The following is an 18962-nucleotide window of genomic DNA, read 5'->3' on the forward strand; positions in this document are numbered from 1 at the left end:
TCCTGACCCAGGGGACAGCATTCTCTCCTCTGTCCTTAGAAGATAAATACTACAGCCCTTGCAGTGACAGAGCCCTGGGCTTGGCACAGAACCATGAACACTTTGCCTCCAGAATGGCCTGAGCTCAGTTCTGCCTCATAAAACAAGAACAATGCTGTGCTGAGCAGCACTGACTGCTGAGAAATCCAAACGTGCTTCCCAAGCACTGAGAAACCTTCCCTGAATTACACCAGAGCAGCTCTCCCAGCTAATTTCCACGCAGGGAGCCTGGCACAGGGAAGGTTTAAGAAAAGCATGATTGGCCCCTTGAGAAGGGACCCTTCAGGCTACACCCCTCACACATCTGCGGGCATGACACCAACAGAGCCTTTGTTATCCACAACCAGCTCCTTTCCTTCCCACTCACCCCAAGCCTTACCTGGCATCCAAAATGCCCTCGTACTCCAGCAGCTGCCGCATGAAGCCGGCGTTGGGCCGCGTGATGCTGCGCTTCTGCTTCACGTAGTTGTAGGCCTTCTCCAGGGACCAGCCGAACTCCTTCATGGCGTAGGCGATGACGGTGGATGCAGAGCGGCTCACGCCCATCTTGCAGTGCACCAGGCACTTGGAGTGGTTCTTCCTGCAGCAGGACAAACAGGAGAATAAATCCCATGTCACTGGTTATGGATTTGTTATGGATTCACCAGAGGAGGGACAGTGCTCTGCCCACCCTGCACCACGGCTCTGGAGGGGAGAATGCTTGGGATGATGGGGGCCAGGAGAAGAATCCCTCTCCAGAAAAGCTGGGAGTTAGAGATGGGCAGCCTCATTCATTTCAGAGACCACCATGTCTCCATCCAAGTGTTTGGATACTGGGCTCACTGGGAAAAGGCTGAGCATAGAGGCTGAACAGGGCTTGACAGGCTCTGTCTGCAGAGACAGCTGGGGCAGGTCCAACACAGACACAGCTGGAGCAGCTCCAGAACGTCTCCAGAAGAGGAAACATCCTCATTTCCTTTCGGAAGCAAAACAAAGTAGTGACAAAAATGCTGGGCTAGAACAGGTTAATGCCAGTCCAGGATGGGACAGGGCACGAGGGCGCTCCAGGAACACGGAACGATGATGCCAAGGCCCTGCAGTTCCTGTGGCTTCGTGAGGGCCCAGGATGAGACACAGAGAGCTGGGATGTGCCCTCCCCCAGGGCCAGGTGTCCCAGCACTCACTTGGCCTTGTTGATGAAGTGATAAGCCTCGTTCCAGTGTGCCAGCAGGTCCGTGGACTCCTCGTCGTACACGCGGATGTTGTGGTAGGCGAACAGGCCTGGGAAGAAGTTGTCGATCTCCCGGGTGACGTTCAGGATGTAGTCAATGCTGTGGGACCAGGAGAGACACCCTGAGCTGCCATGGTCACCAAACAGGCCCTGAGGGACACTGTGAATCCATGCAATCCAACCCAACACGAGCTGTAAGGTTTTGCCTACAGCCCTAATCCTAAACTCCTGGTACACAGGACACACAGGGGCTGTTCTGCCACCTCCCATTGCCAGCACATCCCAAGTGTCCAAACGCCCTGGGTACAGGAGGGAGAAATTTATTTTATCCCATTTACTGTCTCCGAGTCTGTGTACCCCAACCAGGAACTCCTTGCTGTGCTACAGAGCTCTGGGGATGCAGAAAGAAGTGAATCATCTGGGAACACAGCCCAGGAATCACCATCTCCAGCTGCAGGTTTTAGCTGCAATCCCATCCCTTCCCCTTCTTTCTGACCAAAACCATGAGAGTCACAAGTTATCTCTTCATTCCTGCCAAATATCACAGCAGGGATAACAATGTACCCGAGAATGAATGTCCAGATTGATTTATCACCTCCTATCACTGAGAAAAATCAAGGACACAGGATATTTGTCTCAGAATTTGTCCAGCTTTGCCTTTGGACACTGCATATCCCAATGCAAGACATAATCATTAATACCCTGCTTGATTCCTTGTCCCAAGATGTGCAGACATCTGCTCCCAAGGACTCCAAATGAAACATTTTCAGCTGTGCTGAAACTGTGAAGAATTTCAGTTCCTTACAGCAAGGCTGGCGCAGGCCTTGAGTGAGCAGCAAATATTTACGGGCAGAATTCCCCCTGATCCAAGAAGTGTGGCAGGGAAAGGAGCCAAGCAGCACCATGGGGATGGGAGAGACACCTGGAGCTGCCTGTCCAGGTAGGTGAGGAGGAGTTTGCTCATCCACAGGCAGCTCTGCTCCATTGAAATGGAGATTTTTTCCTTAGTGCTGCAACCTTTGCTGCTCTGCAGCCTGCAGGAATTCACACCTGGCACAGGAACACTGGGGGATGGAGGTCTTGATGGACCTCACCAATGACAACTTTTGTTATTTTCACTCTCTGAGGTTGGAGAGATTTCTCCACAGAGCTGCTGGTGTGAAGTGACCCCATGGCTGAGGGGTAAAATCATCTCTAGAGCCTGCAAATGTCCTCTCCAGGGTCCTGGGGGAATTGCAGGCACACAGTGGAGGGTTTGGAGCTGGGAGGAGCAGTACTCACCCCGAGCCCTGCAGCTCCTCCAGGTTTGATGCGTTCCACTCGGAGCCCTGCAACAGGCACAAACACACATTTCCAAGGGGCCCCAAAACAGCCCCTTTCCCTCAGGTTCTGCAATCCCCCAGCCCCAGCCATCCTCCTGAGCTGACAGGAATGCTGGGAACAGCCTCTGAGACAGGAATAGGGCATTGATGTCCTGTCCTGAGCAGGCAGGGACCTGCTGAAGGAGGGACCAGGGCACAACTCACCCACAGTTAGTTCTAGGCCAGGGTGAGACTGAGCTCATCCCAAATCACTGCCCCTGGCCACTCTGCAGTTTTAAACACAGGGAGAAATAATTCAGGAGAACAAAGTGAATGCACCTGTGATCCCAGACATGCCACACATGAGAAGTGAGGCAAATCCTAAATCTCTGGGGGTACTCACACCTTGGATTCTCCCCAGACCTTCACAAGAGAAAGCTTTAAACTGTTAAGAAGCAGATTTTGCCCTGAAACACGAGCAATTCCTCTGACTCTATCCAGAACAACAACAAAAAGACCCAATGGGCACAAAGTGTTCATCCCTGGGAAGTCTTTGTTCCAGAGGCAGAGCCTGGTTTTGCCTGGAGTACCATCTAGTGGCAAAGGATTGGACACAGCACAGCAGAGCTCTCCTGGAGCTTCTGCCACTCACCAGGTACAAATGATCAAAAATCAGGGATGGTTTGTCCATCTGACCCAGGATCAGCAGCATTTCATTGTCTATAAATTCCTTGAATTCCTTCAAGTTGCAGTTCATGTGTTTCTCCAGCTCGTTTCGGATCTGCAGAGCAAACACAAAGGATGGCACTGGAACCTTGGTGTCCAACAGAAACATTTCTGGGCACTTCCCTGCAGAACACTTTTCACTTTTTCATTAAAAACAGCAACAGGGACTCAGCCTTCTGGAGACCAGGAATTTCAGTATGTGGCATCTCTCCAATTACCCCAGAATGGTTTGTGTGGGAAGGGAGCTTAAAGCTCATCTCATTCCACACCTTCCACTATCCCAGGCTGCTCCAAGCCCTGTTCAAACTGGCCTTGGACACTTCCAGGGATTCCAGCTTCTCTGGGAATTCCATCCCAGCCCCTCACCAGGAAGGATTCCTTCCCAATATTCCATCTATCCCTCCCCTCTGGCAATTTAAAACCACTGTCCCTTGCCCTGGCATCCTGGTATCCTAAATCCCCAAACTAAGGAGCTTTAAATAAAGCTTCAGATAACATCTGAGGGGAAAAAAGTATTTTGGGGTACCTGCTCCTTAAAAATAGTAATTTGAGAGATAAAGAACAAGAGCTTGTCTGCAGGAGGAGTGAGGAACACATCCACAGACAGACACGTTCTCAGCTTCCTCCTACCACTTGCATGTTAATAAGCTCCCTTAAAAACCAAAAACCACCCCAAAAAGAACCATTCCCACTCTGATCACGTCTGCACTGTGGGTGGATGGATTACACCAGCCTGGGGGATGGATCCAAACGAGCTCTAGCCTTGATTTGTGATTTTCCATCCATAAACTCACCAGCAAAATGCTGTCTGCAAGGTCCTCTGACATTTGTCCAGGAAAAAAAAGAAGAAAATAAAGCCTTCAAATCTAATTTGAAAGTCACACAGCTGTTCCTGAGGTCCTGACAGAGAGTTGTGATGCTGGGATTATCCTGATTTCTCAGGAGGGAGGTGCAGCAAAGCCAGAGCAGAGCCTTTACAGAACGGTTGAAATGCACATTCCAAAGCCAGGGACACCCAGGCATATGGTGCCTGCTCACCACTCTTCTAGAGAGGGAGTCTGGCAGGAAGAACAAGAGTGAGAATTTTTGATATTTACCTCCTTGGAAGTCACATTTTCCAGGTCCTTGCTGGTCATGATGCTCCGGAGCTTGGCTTTAATGAGCCGCTCCGTTCGTTCCCTTTCCGTCGGCCTGGGGAGGAACAGGAAGAGGAGAGGATGAATCCAGGCTGGCAGCACCTGCACAGCACTGAGGGGTGAGGGGAAAGGCTTGGGTTAAAGGGAATTTTTATGGGAATAATGAAAAAAATAACAAAAAAAAAGTAGCCTGTTGGTGCTCATACATTATATCACAAGCTGAAGTTTCTGGTCTGATTATTTCACACAAATTCTCTTTTGTAGCCCCAGAAAAGAACCAGGGCAGGAAGAACAGGGAAAAGGGGAGATTTCCTTCACGAGCCAAGCAAACTTTTCCAAATAAAATGCTGCACTGACTTGTCAACAAAGAGGGCAGGGGAGTCGGGGCGGGTGGACTCCAGGTCCTGCATGGCGTTCCACTCGTTGATGCAGCTCTGGTCCGAGCTGATGCAGCTCTCGTAGTAGGTGGCCCACACCAAGGCCACCCCCCCTGGGAAGTAGTTGTACCTCCTGGCAACTTCACAGGCTTTGTGGAGGATCTGTAAAGCAGACCTGCAGGGTGGGAGAAGAGATTTGGGCAGCTGTGAGCAGACAAAGCAGGAGCTGAGAGAGTTTCACAGAGGAAAAAGTGGTTTTCAGCTTTAGTTGTTGCAGTTTGCTCTTTGAAAGCAGGAAATTTATGGTGTCAGAGCTCAAAGAGGCACAAACTGCACCTTGGGGGCTTCTCACAGCAGGGCTGAGGCAGGGGCTGAAATCTTCTCCTAATTAATAGGGGAAAAGGAGGCACAAGTTGCTCTGGGATCTAATCATTAACCAGCTTGTACAGCCAAAGGAAGATAAAGAACAGGGACAATTTTCCAACCACCTCCAGCAAGGAGCCTGATGCATATTTACCAGCATTCCTGGCCCCTGACAGGCTCCAGGGACAAGGCCCAGATTGGGTCATTTGTTTTTGCAAATCTTAACATTACTTTTTCCTTCCTTCCCTCCTCAATTTTTCCTTTCTTTAAGGCTCTGCTCTGAAATTGTTGCACTGAATACATCAACCACATCCAAGGCTGGCAACAGGAGGGGCCAAATTCAAAACTGACAGGAACAGGAGTTGTATTTGTTTCTGTACCAAACCATCCCCAGCACAACATCCTGATCCACAGCTGTATCTCCTCTCTAGGAGATGCTGCAGGGACTGGGATCTCTCCAGGCTCCAAGCATTGCCCAGGCAGAGGGAGATGCAGTTCCATGTGGAGCAGCCTCTTCAGGGAGGAATTTGCTGGCTCAGGGCTTTGGAATCCCTGCACAGGGGAGGGGTGGCAGGAGCTGGAAGGAGAATGGGCACCTGGGGCTGCAGGAACCCCAGGAATGGGGCAGGACACAGGGAATGCCACAGGCTGGCAATGGGCCCTGAACCTCCTCTGTCAGCCAGTGAGAGAAACACACAGAGAGAGGAAATTCTTGGAATTTGAGCTCATCTTTCATATTTATTCATCTCCCTGGTGCCACTTCCCCCATGCTGAAGGACACAGAGCTGCTCTGAACTGAAGCAGCAGATCCTGCTTTGGGATCAGGATTCCCACAGCCCCTCTGCCAACACAGGGAAGCAGATCTCTGCTGCAGCTCACTAAATACCCATTGTGGAGAAGGCTAAAATGCAACTGAGTTTTTAAAATTTACTGACAGAAGGGAGAGTGTCTCCCTGAGCCCAGCCCCTCACGTACCACATGGCTTGCACTGACACAGGTTTGAAGATGTGCATCCTCCCTGCAGTGCTCACGCTGAAGCCACTGATGGAGAGAGGGAAAATTGAGTCAAAAACTGCTTTTGTCTGCACCCCAACCTGCTCTCTACAAACAGCCACTGCACTGGGGCACCCACAGGCCAAAAGAATCAGGATGAGAATTTCTCTCACTGATTTTCCAACCTCCCAAGTATGAATGGCAAAAGGCTGCCAGGAATGGGAGCTCCAGTCCTCAGTGGGGTTTCAGAGCATTCCTTGGAACCACAGGAGCAGTGTGAGGGCAGCAAGACAAGAACTCACTGTCTGAATAAGAGGACTCTGCAGCCATGAATCCAATTTGGGCACTTCATTTGCAAGGTGATGGAGAATCTCTCCTAGAGCAGCCCCCAGGTAGGGAAGGACATTCACATTTATCCTTCCAATGTGGTTTCTTACCCATCCCCATCCAGATGGATTTTAGTATCACTCCACAGGCGAAGAACCATTCCTATAGTGCAGCTTTTACTGGAAGAGAGATGGTGAGACAGGAAGTTAAATATAGGCCACAATGTGGTCATGCCAATAGCCTAAATTATTAATACTCTTTAATTTTTAAAATCCTCAAGCCTTGCTCTAGTAATCTCTTGTAATATTTCAGGCCATTAAATAAAACTGGAAGCTGGAGTCTGAAGGTCTGACAAGGTGATAACTCGTGGTGCAATCTCCATGGGATCACTCTAACAGGTGGAACAGATGAAAATGGGTTTTAGGGGTTTATCTGACCCAAAAGAACATTTTCAGTTCAGACAGGCAATCTGGCAAGAAAACCCTGCTATAATGAAGGCCAGGAACTTCCAGCCATAAATAATTAAGCTACTGAGATATTCAGGTTTTAAAGGAAATTGGGATGCAGACAGCAACAGAAATCCATCCTTCCTCTTGCCTCACATTAATAATCACCAGTTGCCAATTAATGCAAGGTTGTTTCAGAATGGAGGTGACATGGCAAACCTCCCCTGCTGTGGCACACCAAGGAAATGCCACATGGGAATTGCAGAGCAGAACAGAGGCAGCATCAAAGCCAATGACAATAATCTGACAAGGAAGGCACGGCTGGGAGCTTCCCTAGAGATCCCTCTACTGTGCAAAGCTTCCCCTTCCCACCTTCCAGGGGAAACCACCACTAAGGTTTTCCAGAATGAAGCAAAACCCATAGAGGCTGCACCACAAGGGCAGGGCAGCTTGTTAAATCTTGGGAGAACACACACAACAGCCTGGCAGCTCCAGCCTCTGACTCCAGCTCTGTCTAACCAGCCCCTTCGCCCTGAGCCAAGAGCTTTTCTGCCTTGGTTTACTCACCAGAACTGGAATAATCTGAGAGAGGCTGCAATAACAAAATATTTCACTTGCTTTTCCAAATACTGTGTGCTCTTATCAGTCAGACAAAAGGAACAGCTCGTTGCTGACACAGTTGTTTGTTGGTTTTGGAGCCACTTCTGCAGTATTGTTTTTTGACGTTATTTGGCAACAAAGCTACTACAAAAGCAGCTCCATTGCATCATTCCATCAACACACTGGAGTCTGGGGGAGAGAATGAGTTCCAGTTTTGCAAATGTGTCTGCAAGAGCATTTTGCAGGGAGCAGGCAGCAAACTCCCACTGGTGAGGTGGATGCCACAGCCTTTGATTCCACAGAGACTGAAAGAGACTCATCCCCTGTGACAATGTTCACAGAGGTCTTAGGATGAGGGAAGAGATGAGGATCTGACTCCATGTTTCAGAAGATTTGATTTATTATTTTATGATATATATTATATTAAAGCTATACTAAAAGAACAGAAGAAAGGATTCATCAGAAGGTTAGCTAAGAATAGAATAGGAATGATAACAATGGCTTGTGACTGACCAGACAGTCCGGACAGCTGGACTGTGATTGGCCATTAATTAGAAACAACCACATGAGACCAATCACAGATGCACCTGTTGCATTCCACAGCAGCAGATAACCATTGTTTACATTTTGTTCCTGAGGCCTCTCAGCTTCTCAGGAGAAAAAACCCTAAGGAAAGGATTTTTCATAAAATGTATCTGTGGCAATCCCCGCGTCCTTTCTCTTGCTGGAATCTGCAGATGCCGGTAACCCAACTGCCTGGGGACAGTTTGGTGCTGCCAAAGAGCCCATCCTGCCTGGTTGCCAGCTCAGACCTACCTCTCCTTGCTGGAGAAGTCCACTCCCAGCAGGATGTTCTCCTCGGTGTCCTGCCGCCCGTTGCTGTACACCACCACCATGTAGCGCACGCGGTCGCTCCACACGCTCTCCAAACGCACGGCCTGCAAACCACCTCTGCCTCATTAGTGCTGCCACTGCTGCACAAAAGGCTTTGCAAGGTCTGACTACCCCCAAAAGCTTTATTTAGTGCAGTATGGAAGATACAGCAAGGCTTGTTGCTGTTTTGGTGAGGCGAAGATGAGCTGAGATTACAGATTAGGGAAACGCTACAAAATGTAACCCAAAGGTTTGTTCTGAAGTTTCAAGCAGGAAGTGTAAAAACATTGATCATGCACTGAACTGAAAACAGGCAGGCTTCTCCCACACCCAAACCTTCACTGAAATAGCTCAGTCCTGCAGGAGGCACAACTGGCATCAACTTCTCTGCAGAGAAGTGACTTTTACAGCAGATTTTTATCTGCAGATTTCTTCAAAAGAAAGCCCAGCCCAGCTGATGCAATTTCAAGGCTGACTTAAAAATGTCCAAGAGAACCAGCAAGGTCCTGTCTCTCCTCCTGCATTACTGTTTGTCAGCTGGATGGAAAATGAAATCTAACACAACAACCCATTTCAGACAGAGCAGTTCCCTGACCCAGCTCACAGCTGGACACAAGGACCAGGACAAAACGAGTGGTCAGGAAAATGGGGTAGGGCTGGAAACCAGCACAGAGTTAAGGCAGCTCTGAAATCCAGGATTTGCCAATGCTTTTCCTGCTCCTCTACAGGTCTGTTGCAAACACTTCCAAGAGAAATGAGAGCAGGAAAATGCACCTGTCCTTACCAGTTTGATCCTGTCCTCGCAGCGCAGGAGGTTGATCATCACCTGGAGGTGCTGGGGCAAGTCACCTGCACAGAAAGCACAGCAATCATCACAAAGGGGCTCCTGCCACACTAGGAATCAGCAGAGTCTTGACCTTTTAAGTAAGTGGATGTTTTTAAGTCAAAAAAATACTAATTAGCTTTGCTGTCCCAGAGAGCACTAAGAGCAATGAGATTCTTGGATGGGCATTTCCTGGATGGGTGAGAACCCAACCTTACAGTATTTGGAAGCCACCAAATCAATTGAAACCACCTGTGCCAGGCACAAGAGAGGATTTCTCTTCCTGTTACAGCACCCTAGAGAGGACAGAAAGGTTTGGCCATGAGAACAGGTGAGGAAGAAGAGGAGGAAAAACCTCTGATTAAAAAAACAGGAACAAAAGAGAAAAGAACAACTTTGAGCTGTGAATCACCCCCAGTGTGGTGGGATCAGCCCCACCAGCCCTACAGAGGGTGTGACTGAGCACGAGTGACCTCCAGAGGGAAGGGCTGCAGGAATAGCCTGGTTTGGGGGATGGAGCCCTTCTGTCTCCAAGCTCTGCTCATGCACTGAGTCCTCTCAGCTCTAGGCCTGTGGATACATTTCTGTTTGGGGAAAGCAGACGAAAGGAACAAGGAATCTACAGGAAAACAAACCAAGTTCCCATCTAATAACTCACTAATGCACTCATAACTTTCCATGGGAGATAAAATTCCTTCCGTGGGCTGTTTGCTGGGTATGTGGAATTGCTGACAGTTAAAGAAACCCAAAGCCAAGCTTGGCACTCAAACACCCCCTTTGTGCTGGAGTGTTTGCTAAGCAGCACCACACAGTACCACACTGTGCCTTTCCCACAGGCTCCTGCTCTCAAAATGCCCCAAAATCCCAGTTCTTCTTGCCCAGTACCCACCTATTCCCAAAGTGCCAAAGGCAGGGGGGTGTAAACTCTGGGGAAGCAGAATCAACTTCCCTGGATGCCCTTATCTGCATCCCAATCTGTGTGTACACTCACCACACCACTCCCTGCCATTTCTTCCCACCGGCTGGCAACTGGAAGGGACTGGGGGAAGCAGGACAGTCTGTTCTTAAACCATGATAAACTCCAGCAGATTGTGGTGAGCTGACAGGAAAGGGGGTTTTCCTGAAACCAGGATATGAGGAGCTAACAAATGTACATCTGTCCAGATACCCAAATCCTGATCAAACATCCCTTACTCTGACCAGCAACATCCAAACAAAACCAGCAACAGGAAGTTCCAAAGCAAAAAGTCCCAAGTTTCAGATGACTGGAGGCTGGGAGAGCCCCTGGAGAAATGTGCAGGACATCCCCAAGTGCCCAAGGGGTGCTGGGCTCTGTGACTCAGCCCTGCCACAAGGCAAAGGGGAGGCAAAGATTAACTCACTGAAGCACAAGTGACATTTCCTCCTCTGTGGCAAAGGGGAAAACAGGGAGAGATATTCCACACAGCCCTTCTGGCTGCACAGGCTTCCCTGCCTAAAGAAAGCCATGCAAAATGCCATGAGTTTCACAGAGTTTCTATTCCAGTCACAGTTCCAAGAAAATGATAAAAGTTTAAACCAAAATTCAATGATCCCAATAAAAAACTCAGTAATTTGAAACCCTGGGTTTGCTCAGTAGCTTGTACAAGGCTCACCAGGACAAGCTGGGGTGTCACCCACCTCTGCCATCAGCCTGTCCCTTTGGATGGGAGGGAAAAAGGATCTCCAGAGGGGATTGAATCATTACCTGCATGTTTGTGGGGATGCTGGAGGCTTCTCTGGCCCTGGGAGCTGTTTCCTTGCTGTAAGAAAAGAGCTGCACCTTTCACCATGAAAAAGCTCTCGCTGAGGCTGGAAAATAAAAAAAACCCACACAGGAGTCAGCTGAAAGGAAAGAGCAGCAAAATGTGCACATCTGGGAAAGGAAGTGCTTTCCTCACTAAAATAGTAGGATTTTGCCACAGCCACTTGCACAGCATGACTCTGGGATTATTCATGGATTATTCATCTGTCATTTTCCAGCACTGTTTTATTACTTGGCCCCTGCAGGAGATACTTGCCTGAGCTGTCATGGGCTGGAAATGACTTTATCACTTGATTCTAGAATTCTGCAACTCAAAAGCAGCAAAGGGTTGGACTTTTTACAGGCTGAGACCTGCAGTGGACTGGAGAGCAGGTTCTGAGCCCATCACTTCCTGCTCACCGCTGTTCTTGACATTTCTCTGGAATGCAAAAACAAGAACCTGCAACTGTGTAGATTTAAAGGGGAAGGGAGGTGGAACCTGCACATCCAAGGGAAAGGACACAGCTCTGGACCCTGAGGGAAAAACAACCAGCACAAGAGCAGAGGTTGGGCTGTGCTGAGCCTGGATCAGCATCCTGGGAGAGAGTCTGGGCAAACACAGTGACATTTCCAGAGGGAAATGACACCCAGGAGCATAGAGGAGGAGAAGGCAGAACAGCACCAGCACAGTCGTGTTTCACATGAGAACTTTGGCCAGAAGCAGGGAAGTCGCATTTCCCACATGGCTGGAAATCCCTGTCTCCTGAGGCACCTTTCAGCTGCACAGGAATTGCTTGGGATGTGTTTGCTCTGCTCCCCAAACAGCACAAGCGTCATCTGTTGCTCCAAAGCCCAATTTTCCACCTCCCCACTCTTGCAGCCATAGATCATCATTAATTAGTGTCTGCATCCACTAAACAGAAATGCTCCATTATGAGGCTGTGCTACACAGGAGCTCCTTATGCTGCAGCAAATGATCCCACTGGAGTCACTACTCCCAGCACTCATCTATTCCATATTTTATCCATGGTCTTTGCCTTGGGCCAGGAGTGACTGGTAATGCTCCCAATGCTCTGTTCTACCTCAGCATTTTTGTGAGGACAGACATGAAATTCACATCATTTCAGATTTTTTAACTTAAGAACACAGCCCAAATTCCCAGGAAAGCTTCCTCCTGTTTCAACTGAATTTCATGAATTCCCCAGAAAAATCTGGATCAGGTTTAAATTAGAGATTTCAGTTGCTTTTAAAAAGTGACCTAAAATTTTTGCCTGAATTTCAGGCTCCACAAGATCAATAAAACACAGCAGGAGAAGCACACTCTAATTCCAACAATTCTCCACTTCCATTCCCACAGGATTCCAGCATTCCCCCCTCACCTCACTGGCTGGGTCTGAGCAGGATCCAAGCTCAGCCTGGCTCAGGATAACAGCACTCACAGCTGCAAATGGGAACAAATGGGAATGTGGCTCCTTCCAGGAGCCAGCCAGGAAGAGCCTTGTTTCCTTCTCACCCCAGACCTCACAGGAAAGCGTTAAAAAAGGCCAGAAGTGACACAAAGGCAGCGACCCCCACACAATGTATGGGATATTCAGCACTCACAAGAGGCAGGGAATGCTTAGATCACGCACCTGGAGATAATTCACAGCATTCCCACCCTGAGAATTTGGGGGAAAATTTCCTTTGGGAAAGCAAAAAAAAAATAATCCTGAAATAGGATATTTTACTCCAGTGTTTTACCCCAAAGGATCTTTGATCTCAAAGTACTGACTAGGATTTCTACAGCAGGAAAAACCTTGGAAAAAGCAGAGCTCTTTCCCAAAGTTATCAGGATCTCCTGCTCTGATGATACATCTTGACAGATGTTCTTCTCTCCTGCAGTCAGGAAATCTGTGACAATAAAGCAGAATATTCCGAGTTGCAGGCAAAAGGGAAAGCTGTGCTGCTGGAGCAGTGAGTGGTCCAGGAAAAGGACAACTCACAGAGCAGATTTTTTATTCCCGTGTATCCATGTGCGTGGAAATGAGCCAGAAAGCAAAGCCAGGAGCCCGTTGAGAGCAAGGTTTCCATTCCCACTGAAATGCCCATTGCTCCCCTGCACAAACCCTCCCGTGCCCCCAGCCCTGCCCATCTCCACACCAGCCCCGGTTTCCATGTGCCCAGCACGGTGCCAGACACACGGAACACACCCAAACGCCTCTTTGCTCACAGTTTACACCACATTGTAACAACAACGTTACCCAAGCCCAGCCCTTATCTCCGCTCTGGGAACTGTCTGCGCTCTGCCACTTCTCACAACTGCTCTGGGCACAGCTCAGGGAGAAAGGCAAGGCACAACTCCCTCTTAAACCCTGCAATCCCAGTAAACAACTAAAACTCCGAGCATTATTAAAAAAAAAACAACTCCTAAAGAGCACCAAATCCTGGCATTAAAGAACATCCCATCCTCTGCCCCTCGGCGGGGGTGACAGATGCCCCAAAGCACAACCCATACATACTAATTCGGGCTGGTTTTCTTCGCACAGCGGCAGCATCGTGGTGGCCCCAGCGTCAGACAGAAGTCAGCAAAATCGAAAAGATTCATAACCAGCTGGAAAACTCACATCCTTTTGCTTCTAAACCCATAAAAAACAGCAGAAGGCAAAGAAAAGGTCAAGCGTATTTTCTGTGCGGAGCAGAGGAATCGCGGCTGCCGATGCTCCCCGGGAACTGGATGGCTTTTAGGGAACACTGTGTCTTCCACTGATATCCTGCCTTGAAAAAGCACTTGTCCCAACACATCCCGATGAAAGAGAGCCATTCAAGAGGGGAAACAACCAGCTGAGGCTCGGCTAATCGTTTCCCTCCTCCAGACTTGTTTGTTTGTTTGCTTCCCCCCTCGTGCTCCAGAGGCTCCTATCAGCACCCACACAGCCCCTGGCTGCGGGAAGTCCATATTCCCTGGGAGGGACAGACTAGAGGAAAAGCATCCTATGGACTGATGCCTGATCGTGCCTTTACAGTGAGAGCAATGCTTTAATACAGATACAGGAAATGTAAATGGTCCTTCCCTCAGTGTACAGCTCCCCCGTTGGATTTTCAGAGCCATTCCTGAGCTCCTGCTGGACAAGGAGTCTCTCAGGTGCTCAGTGTTTGTGTGTTAGGGGATGGGGAGCACTGAATTCCCCGAATATTTGTTCCTTACAAAACTCAACTCTTTCTGCAGGCACACACCTTTTGGCCACTCTGGTCCCACCAGCCTGAGCAGGGAATGAGGAGCTCTCTGTGCATTCTCAGCCAGCTTTCACCCAGTTTGACAGGCACACACCACAGAAACCACCCAATCCCTGGATGCCCTTCCAGGAATCCTGACCAGCACAAACTTCTCTACAAGGAGTCACTTCAGGCTCTCGAATAAACACAGAGCCCACTCACAGCCCCAGGACCCTGATGCTCCAGTACAGCTGCAGACCAGCTCTCCTCCCACTCCCTGACCTCAGCTTACCAAACCCAGGAAATTATTACCCTAAAAGAGGGAAAAACCAACACTTCCAACACCTGGGAAATGCCAGGAGTGCCAGGAGGAGGGTACAGACAGTGACAGTCCCTCCTGCCCCCAGAGGCTGGCAAGGACAGGGTGCTCATGGCCACAGCCCTGCTGAGAGCCGGCTCCAGAGGCTGTTGCTCCATCCTTTGGCTCCGTGCTGCTCAACTTGAAAAGGAAATATTTCTTCCCCTTTGGGAAAGCTCCAGAGGAGCGTGGCTGCAACACACATCAACCCCATTTCGAGCCGCTGAGGAACACAATAGGCAGCGCCTTCTCGGCGGGACAAAATGCCACCCCCCCCGGCCCAATGCCAGTAAGCAATCCCTTAAAAACACGGGATTTTGGGAAAAGAGACAGAGCTGCTCATGCTCCTGGGCAGCCAGATGCCAGTCCCACAACAGTTTTCCCCAGGCACTTTGCTTTGCCATCGTGGCTCCAGCTGTGAGGTGTCCCAGGAGGAATCCTCATGTGCTTGAGTTCCATGTTTTAATGGGGAATCTCACATAAGCCATAATGATCTTGCAGGACACAAGAAAACACTCTGTTAACACATTTATAGCTACAAAACTCATCTCAAAATAAAGATCCACAGACAGAGCCAGAAAAGAGAAAACCACTTTTCCTGGGAAGACCCAGGCAAGCCTGAGGTGAGTGAGCAGCCTCCTGCAACCAAGTCTGTGTTTAAGGAAGAAAAAAACCCAAATCCCCGCAAGAAAAGGAGTATTCACTTCTCTCAAAATTGGTCATGATTTTACGAAGGCAAACATGGTAATGCCTCCCAGTTCTTTGGGTTTCATGGCATCTTCTACTCAAAACATTTCCAGACTGATAAGGTGAGGGAAAAACAGGCCTCCAGAGCACCACAGAATGGAACACACTTCCCTTTTCTGCAGCCCTGCTGATAAGGAGGAAGAGAACTGATTTTTTCACCCTTTTTTCTTCCCCCCTTTTGCTGCTTGGTCTGGAACAAGCTTGGCCACCTCAAGGCAACTGAGAAAGAACAAAAACCTGCCCTGGAAAAGGGGTGAGCCAGCCCTGCTGGATGCTCCCATAGCCCAGCCAGACCCTCCATATTCCAGAGGGTGGATTTTAGGCAGGACACAGCAGTGAGCAGAGGGGACTGGCATTGTCCCACAGCCACACCACAACTGCAGCACAACCCAAGCTGGGCAGGAGCACATCAAAGAGAAAGGAGAGAAACAGGAAGAGTTGAGAGCAGCTGTGTGGCTCCTGCTCCCCAAAAAAGCCGACGGTTAAGGCGGAGGCACTGCTTGCTCTGGCCTGATAGAGGCACATCTGATAACACTTCCTGACCACCAGAGGGGCCTTTGGAAGGGGCCTGAGCAGCACAAAACAGGAGAGGGGAAAAAGGGACTTCAAAGCTGCTCCTTCCCGTGGCACTGCACAGCCCCAGGAACTCCAGCAGCAGCAGCAAGTCCCTTCTCCTGCTCTGAGTGAAGTGTGTCCAAGCGGCCTTTGCTCCGTGCCACACAAAGATTAAAGGGACAAACACAGGTGGGAATATCAGCACAGCCGTCCCAGCTCAGCCCCACATGGAGCAGGGCTGCCACAGGAGCAGTGTGCTCTCCAGAGAGCAGCACCTAGAAAAGCCCAGTGTGCAAAGATGGTTTAGAACAAAGAGAACAAAGTGCTATTGTACATGTGTAGGATTTGGGATATGCTGACAAACTGACCTGTGGTCAGGACTGCAGGAGCCCAAAACACCTGGTAAGGTCAGAGATCTGCTCAGGACCACTTGGTGAGGTGTTTTTACTACCAGAAATGCAAGGCAGGAAAGCTCTTTCCATACCATGACTTCCACACTCAAAGTCATCATTCCCTGACCTCCTGAGCTGAAGACAAGTCACCCCCAGAAGAAAAGCAAAACGTGGGCTGCAGGTTCTCAAGGAGAACATCTCCCCTTCCTCAGACACAGCCAGGGCATCTTTGTGCCAGGAAGGGGCCAGGCAGCAGCTCCAGCTGGGGGGTGTTGGTTGTAAAGCCTCCCTGCAGGAGCAAACATCTCTCCCATCTGTTTTGAAGGGAGTGAGATGTTGGGGAGACCAAAAAACTCAACAGGCTTTGCTGTTCTCAGCAGAGCAGGGAGCAAGGGGAATGTGAGTGTGCATTGTTGGGCTCGGAGGCGTGGGGATGGTGGGCCACAGCCCAGCGGGAATGCTGACAGGGCTGCAGACACTGCAGGCCCATCACACACAACTCCTCTGGCACAAAGGGCAAAAAGACAAAAATGAAATCAATCATGAAGCCCACAAAAGGCAATTTCCCAACAGAAACAGACTGCTGATGATGTCCCTCCAGCCACTGCTGGGACGCACTGGGCTGGAGCAGCAATCAGCACGGATCCAGATCTGCACAGAGCAGAACCAGCTCAGCTCTGAGTATCCCACCCTGGGGGCAACCCCAGGATCCAGGCTGTGCCTGCAGACAGCCCAGGACCAGCTGGGATAAACCCTCCAAGAGAAAGGGCAGGAAGAGGGAAACAAACAAATGAGCAGGATCATGGATCATTCCCCATTCCAGCAGACTTGCGCAAAGTAAATTGACAGAACTGCTCCCAAACAGCCAGGAATGAGAAAATTCTAGGAATCCCTAGTACTTGCATGGTGAAAAGCCAAATAAAATAAAGAGATTGTTTCACAAGGAAAAAGAAATCCTTTCTGCTCATCCCATTAATCGCAGAGTTCAAAAAGGCACGAGGCTGATCCCAGCATCACCCAGCTACGCCATGGGCTTGGAACTCGCTCTGAATCCCAAGGAGCGTTTCTGAGATTCCCACTGAAACACGATGGCATTTTGGTGACAGTCACTGTCTCAGGAGGCCAGGCCAGATCCTCTCCAAACCTCAGCCTGCACGAGCTGCTAGGAAAAGGAGTATTAACCCTACGGAGCCCCCAGTGCATGCCCTGGACTGTCCCCAGCCCGCTGTGCCAACCCCAGGGCCACCCACCCTGCCGTGGCAGCTGGGCAGAGCTGCTCCACACACCAACTCACCCTCACCTGGAATCATGGACTTGGAGAACAAGGCATGGGAAAGCAGCAGCTGGCACAGGGGAACACACAGAGATCTCAGCATAAGCAACAACATGGATTTCCCTGGTGGTCTGACTATTCCCAGAACACTGGCTCCCTGTATTTTCCTACAAGTCACTGTTCTGGGTGTTGCCATGTTCCTGCCATTGCTGTTCCATGACCACAAGTAAAGGGGCAGCCAGGCCACAAGCCCTGGAGCTGTCCCAGAGCAGTGTCTGAGCTGAAGGAGAGGTGGGATGATGCCCAGCATGGAGGGCACACCAGAGGCGGAGCCTCCACCCGCGCTCCTGGCAGGAGCTGATCCTGCTCCTGTCCTCCTCCCCAGCTGAGCTGTCAGCACACGGGCCCATCCTCCTGCATTCCTCCTGTCAGCCCTTTGTTTTAATCCTTGGAACTATTTTATTAAGTCACCCCATTTCACCCACTCAGTGTCTCCCAGAGAAACAAGTGGAAACTCTCCAAGGGCGCTGCTGGAAAAGAAAAGGCAGGTGAAGAACAGCTTGAAGGATTAAGGGAGCAGCTCCTGAGCAGTGTGAGTGAAGGTCAGCCAGGACACAGACAATGGCATCGGAAGCACGGCTGGGAATCTTGGTGGCACAGCAACCCAAAAACCAGCTGAGCTGCCAGGTTTCAGAACGGCTCCAAAAAAGGCAGCAGAGACCAGGGAGTACTTGACACATTGGTAATGTGGAAAAAACAAAACAAAATAAATCCAGGCGGATCACGCGCGGTGAGAGCAGAGTGAGAAAAGTTCTGGCTCAGCCCTGACACCTCGAGTGTTTGACTGGACTGCAGCCCCCTGAGGGTACACAGCCAGCATTCCCAAAATCTGCAGAGTGCCAGGCAGGGGAAAAGTTCACACACAATGGAAAAGTGGTGGTAAAAACCCCAGGACCATCCTTCTTTTCCCCCTCCAATCCAAAGGCATCTTTTCCAAGCAGGATGGTGTTGCAGAGGGAAGCAGACAGCTGGAGGTCAGGATGTTTTGCAGGGCTGGGAGGGAGATGCCAAGCCATGGGCAGCAGTCTCCACTGGGATGCAAGTGTTGGACACGGTTGGATGTGACCATTTGGATGGCAGACAGAACAAACAAGGAACCTGGCAGCTTTTTGGGAAATCTGAACGGGACATTTTGTCCCATACCCTGCATTTCTGGCTGACTTGGTCCCTGATATGAAGGTTTCCTTCACCAGCAGTTCTTGCAGCAAGGATTTCTTCAAGAAACTAAAATTTTCAGAGAGGGAAGACAAGCCCTGCAGAGGAGAGTCCTGATCCTAGATAAACCTAAACAACTGATGGATGTGCTGTGCACCCTAATCTGTTTGAATCTGGGCTTATTTTTGGCTTATTTTTGTGCAGTGGTAAAGTGATTCTGCATCAGGGATTTAAATGCTGCAAAGGGATGTGTG

The 18962-nt window shown here is 49.8% G+C and overlaps 1 protein-coding gene across 2 annotated transcripts in view; it reads right to left on the bottom strand.

Annotated features, from left to right (window-relative positions):
- Positions 1 to 18962, bottom strand: part of SSH1 (slingshot protein phosphatase 1) — a 29503-nt gene that overhangs the window by 5783 nt on the left and 4758 nt on the right. Inside the window, exons 1-13 of one of the 2 annotated variants that reach the window (XM_031059472.1) lie at positions 13475 to 13550; positions 11254 to 11415; positions 10941 to 11044; positions 9176 to 9240; positions 8335 to 8456; positions 6583 to 6651; positions 6128 to 6193; positions 4770 to 4964; positions 4374 to 4467; positions 3203 to 3331; positions 2531 to 2577; positions 1203 to 1349; positions 419 to 619 (exon numbers count right to left, since the gene is read on the bottom strand). In XM_031059472.1, coding sequence (XP_030915332.1) covers positions 419 to 619; positions 1203 to 1349; positions 2531 to 2577; positions 3203 to 3331; positions 4374 to 4467; positions 4770 to 4964; positions 6128 to 6193; positions 6583 to 6651; positions 8335 to 8456; positions 9176 to 9240; positions 10941 to 11025 — 1220 coding nt within the window. In that variant the 5' untranslated portion in view covers positions 11026 to 11044; positions 11254 to 11415; positions 13475 to 13550. Of the gene's footprint in view, positions 1 to 418; positions 620 to 1202; positions 1350 to 2530; positions 2578 to 3202; positions 3332 to 4373; positions 4468 to 4769; positions 4965 to 6127; positions 6194 to 6582; positions 6652 to 8334; positions 8457 to 9175; positions 9241 to 10940; positions 11045 to 11253; positions 11416 to 13474; positions 13551 to 18962 lie in introns of those variants that run through there. The other variant, XM_031059471.1, reaches the window with a different exon arrangement.

This window comes from Geospiza fortis, unplaced genomic scaffold, assembly GCF_000277835.1.
Source record: "Geospiza fortis unplaced genomic scaffold, GeoFor_1.0 scaffold145, whole genome shotgun sequence".
Classification (NCBI taxonomy): domain Eukaryota; kingdom Metazoa; phylum Chordata; class Aves; order Passeriformes; family Thraupidae; genus Geospiza; species Geospiza fortis.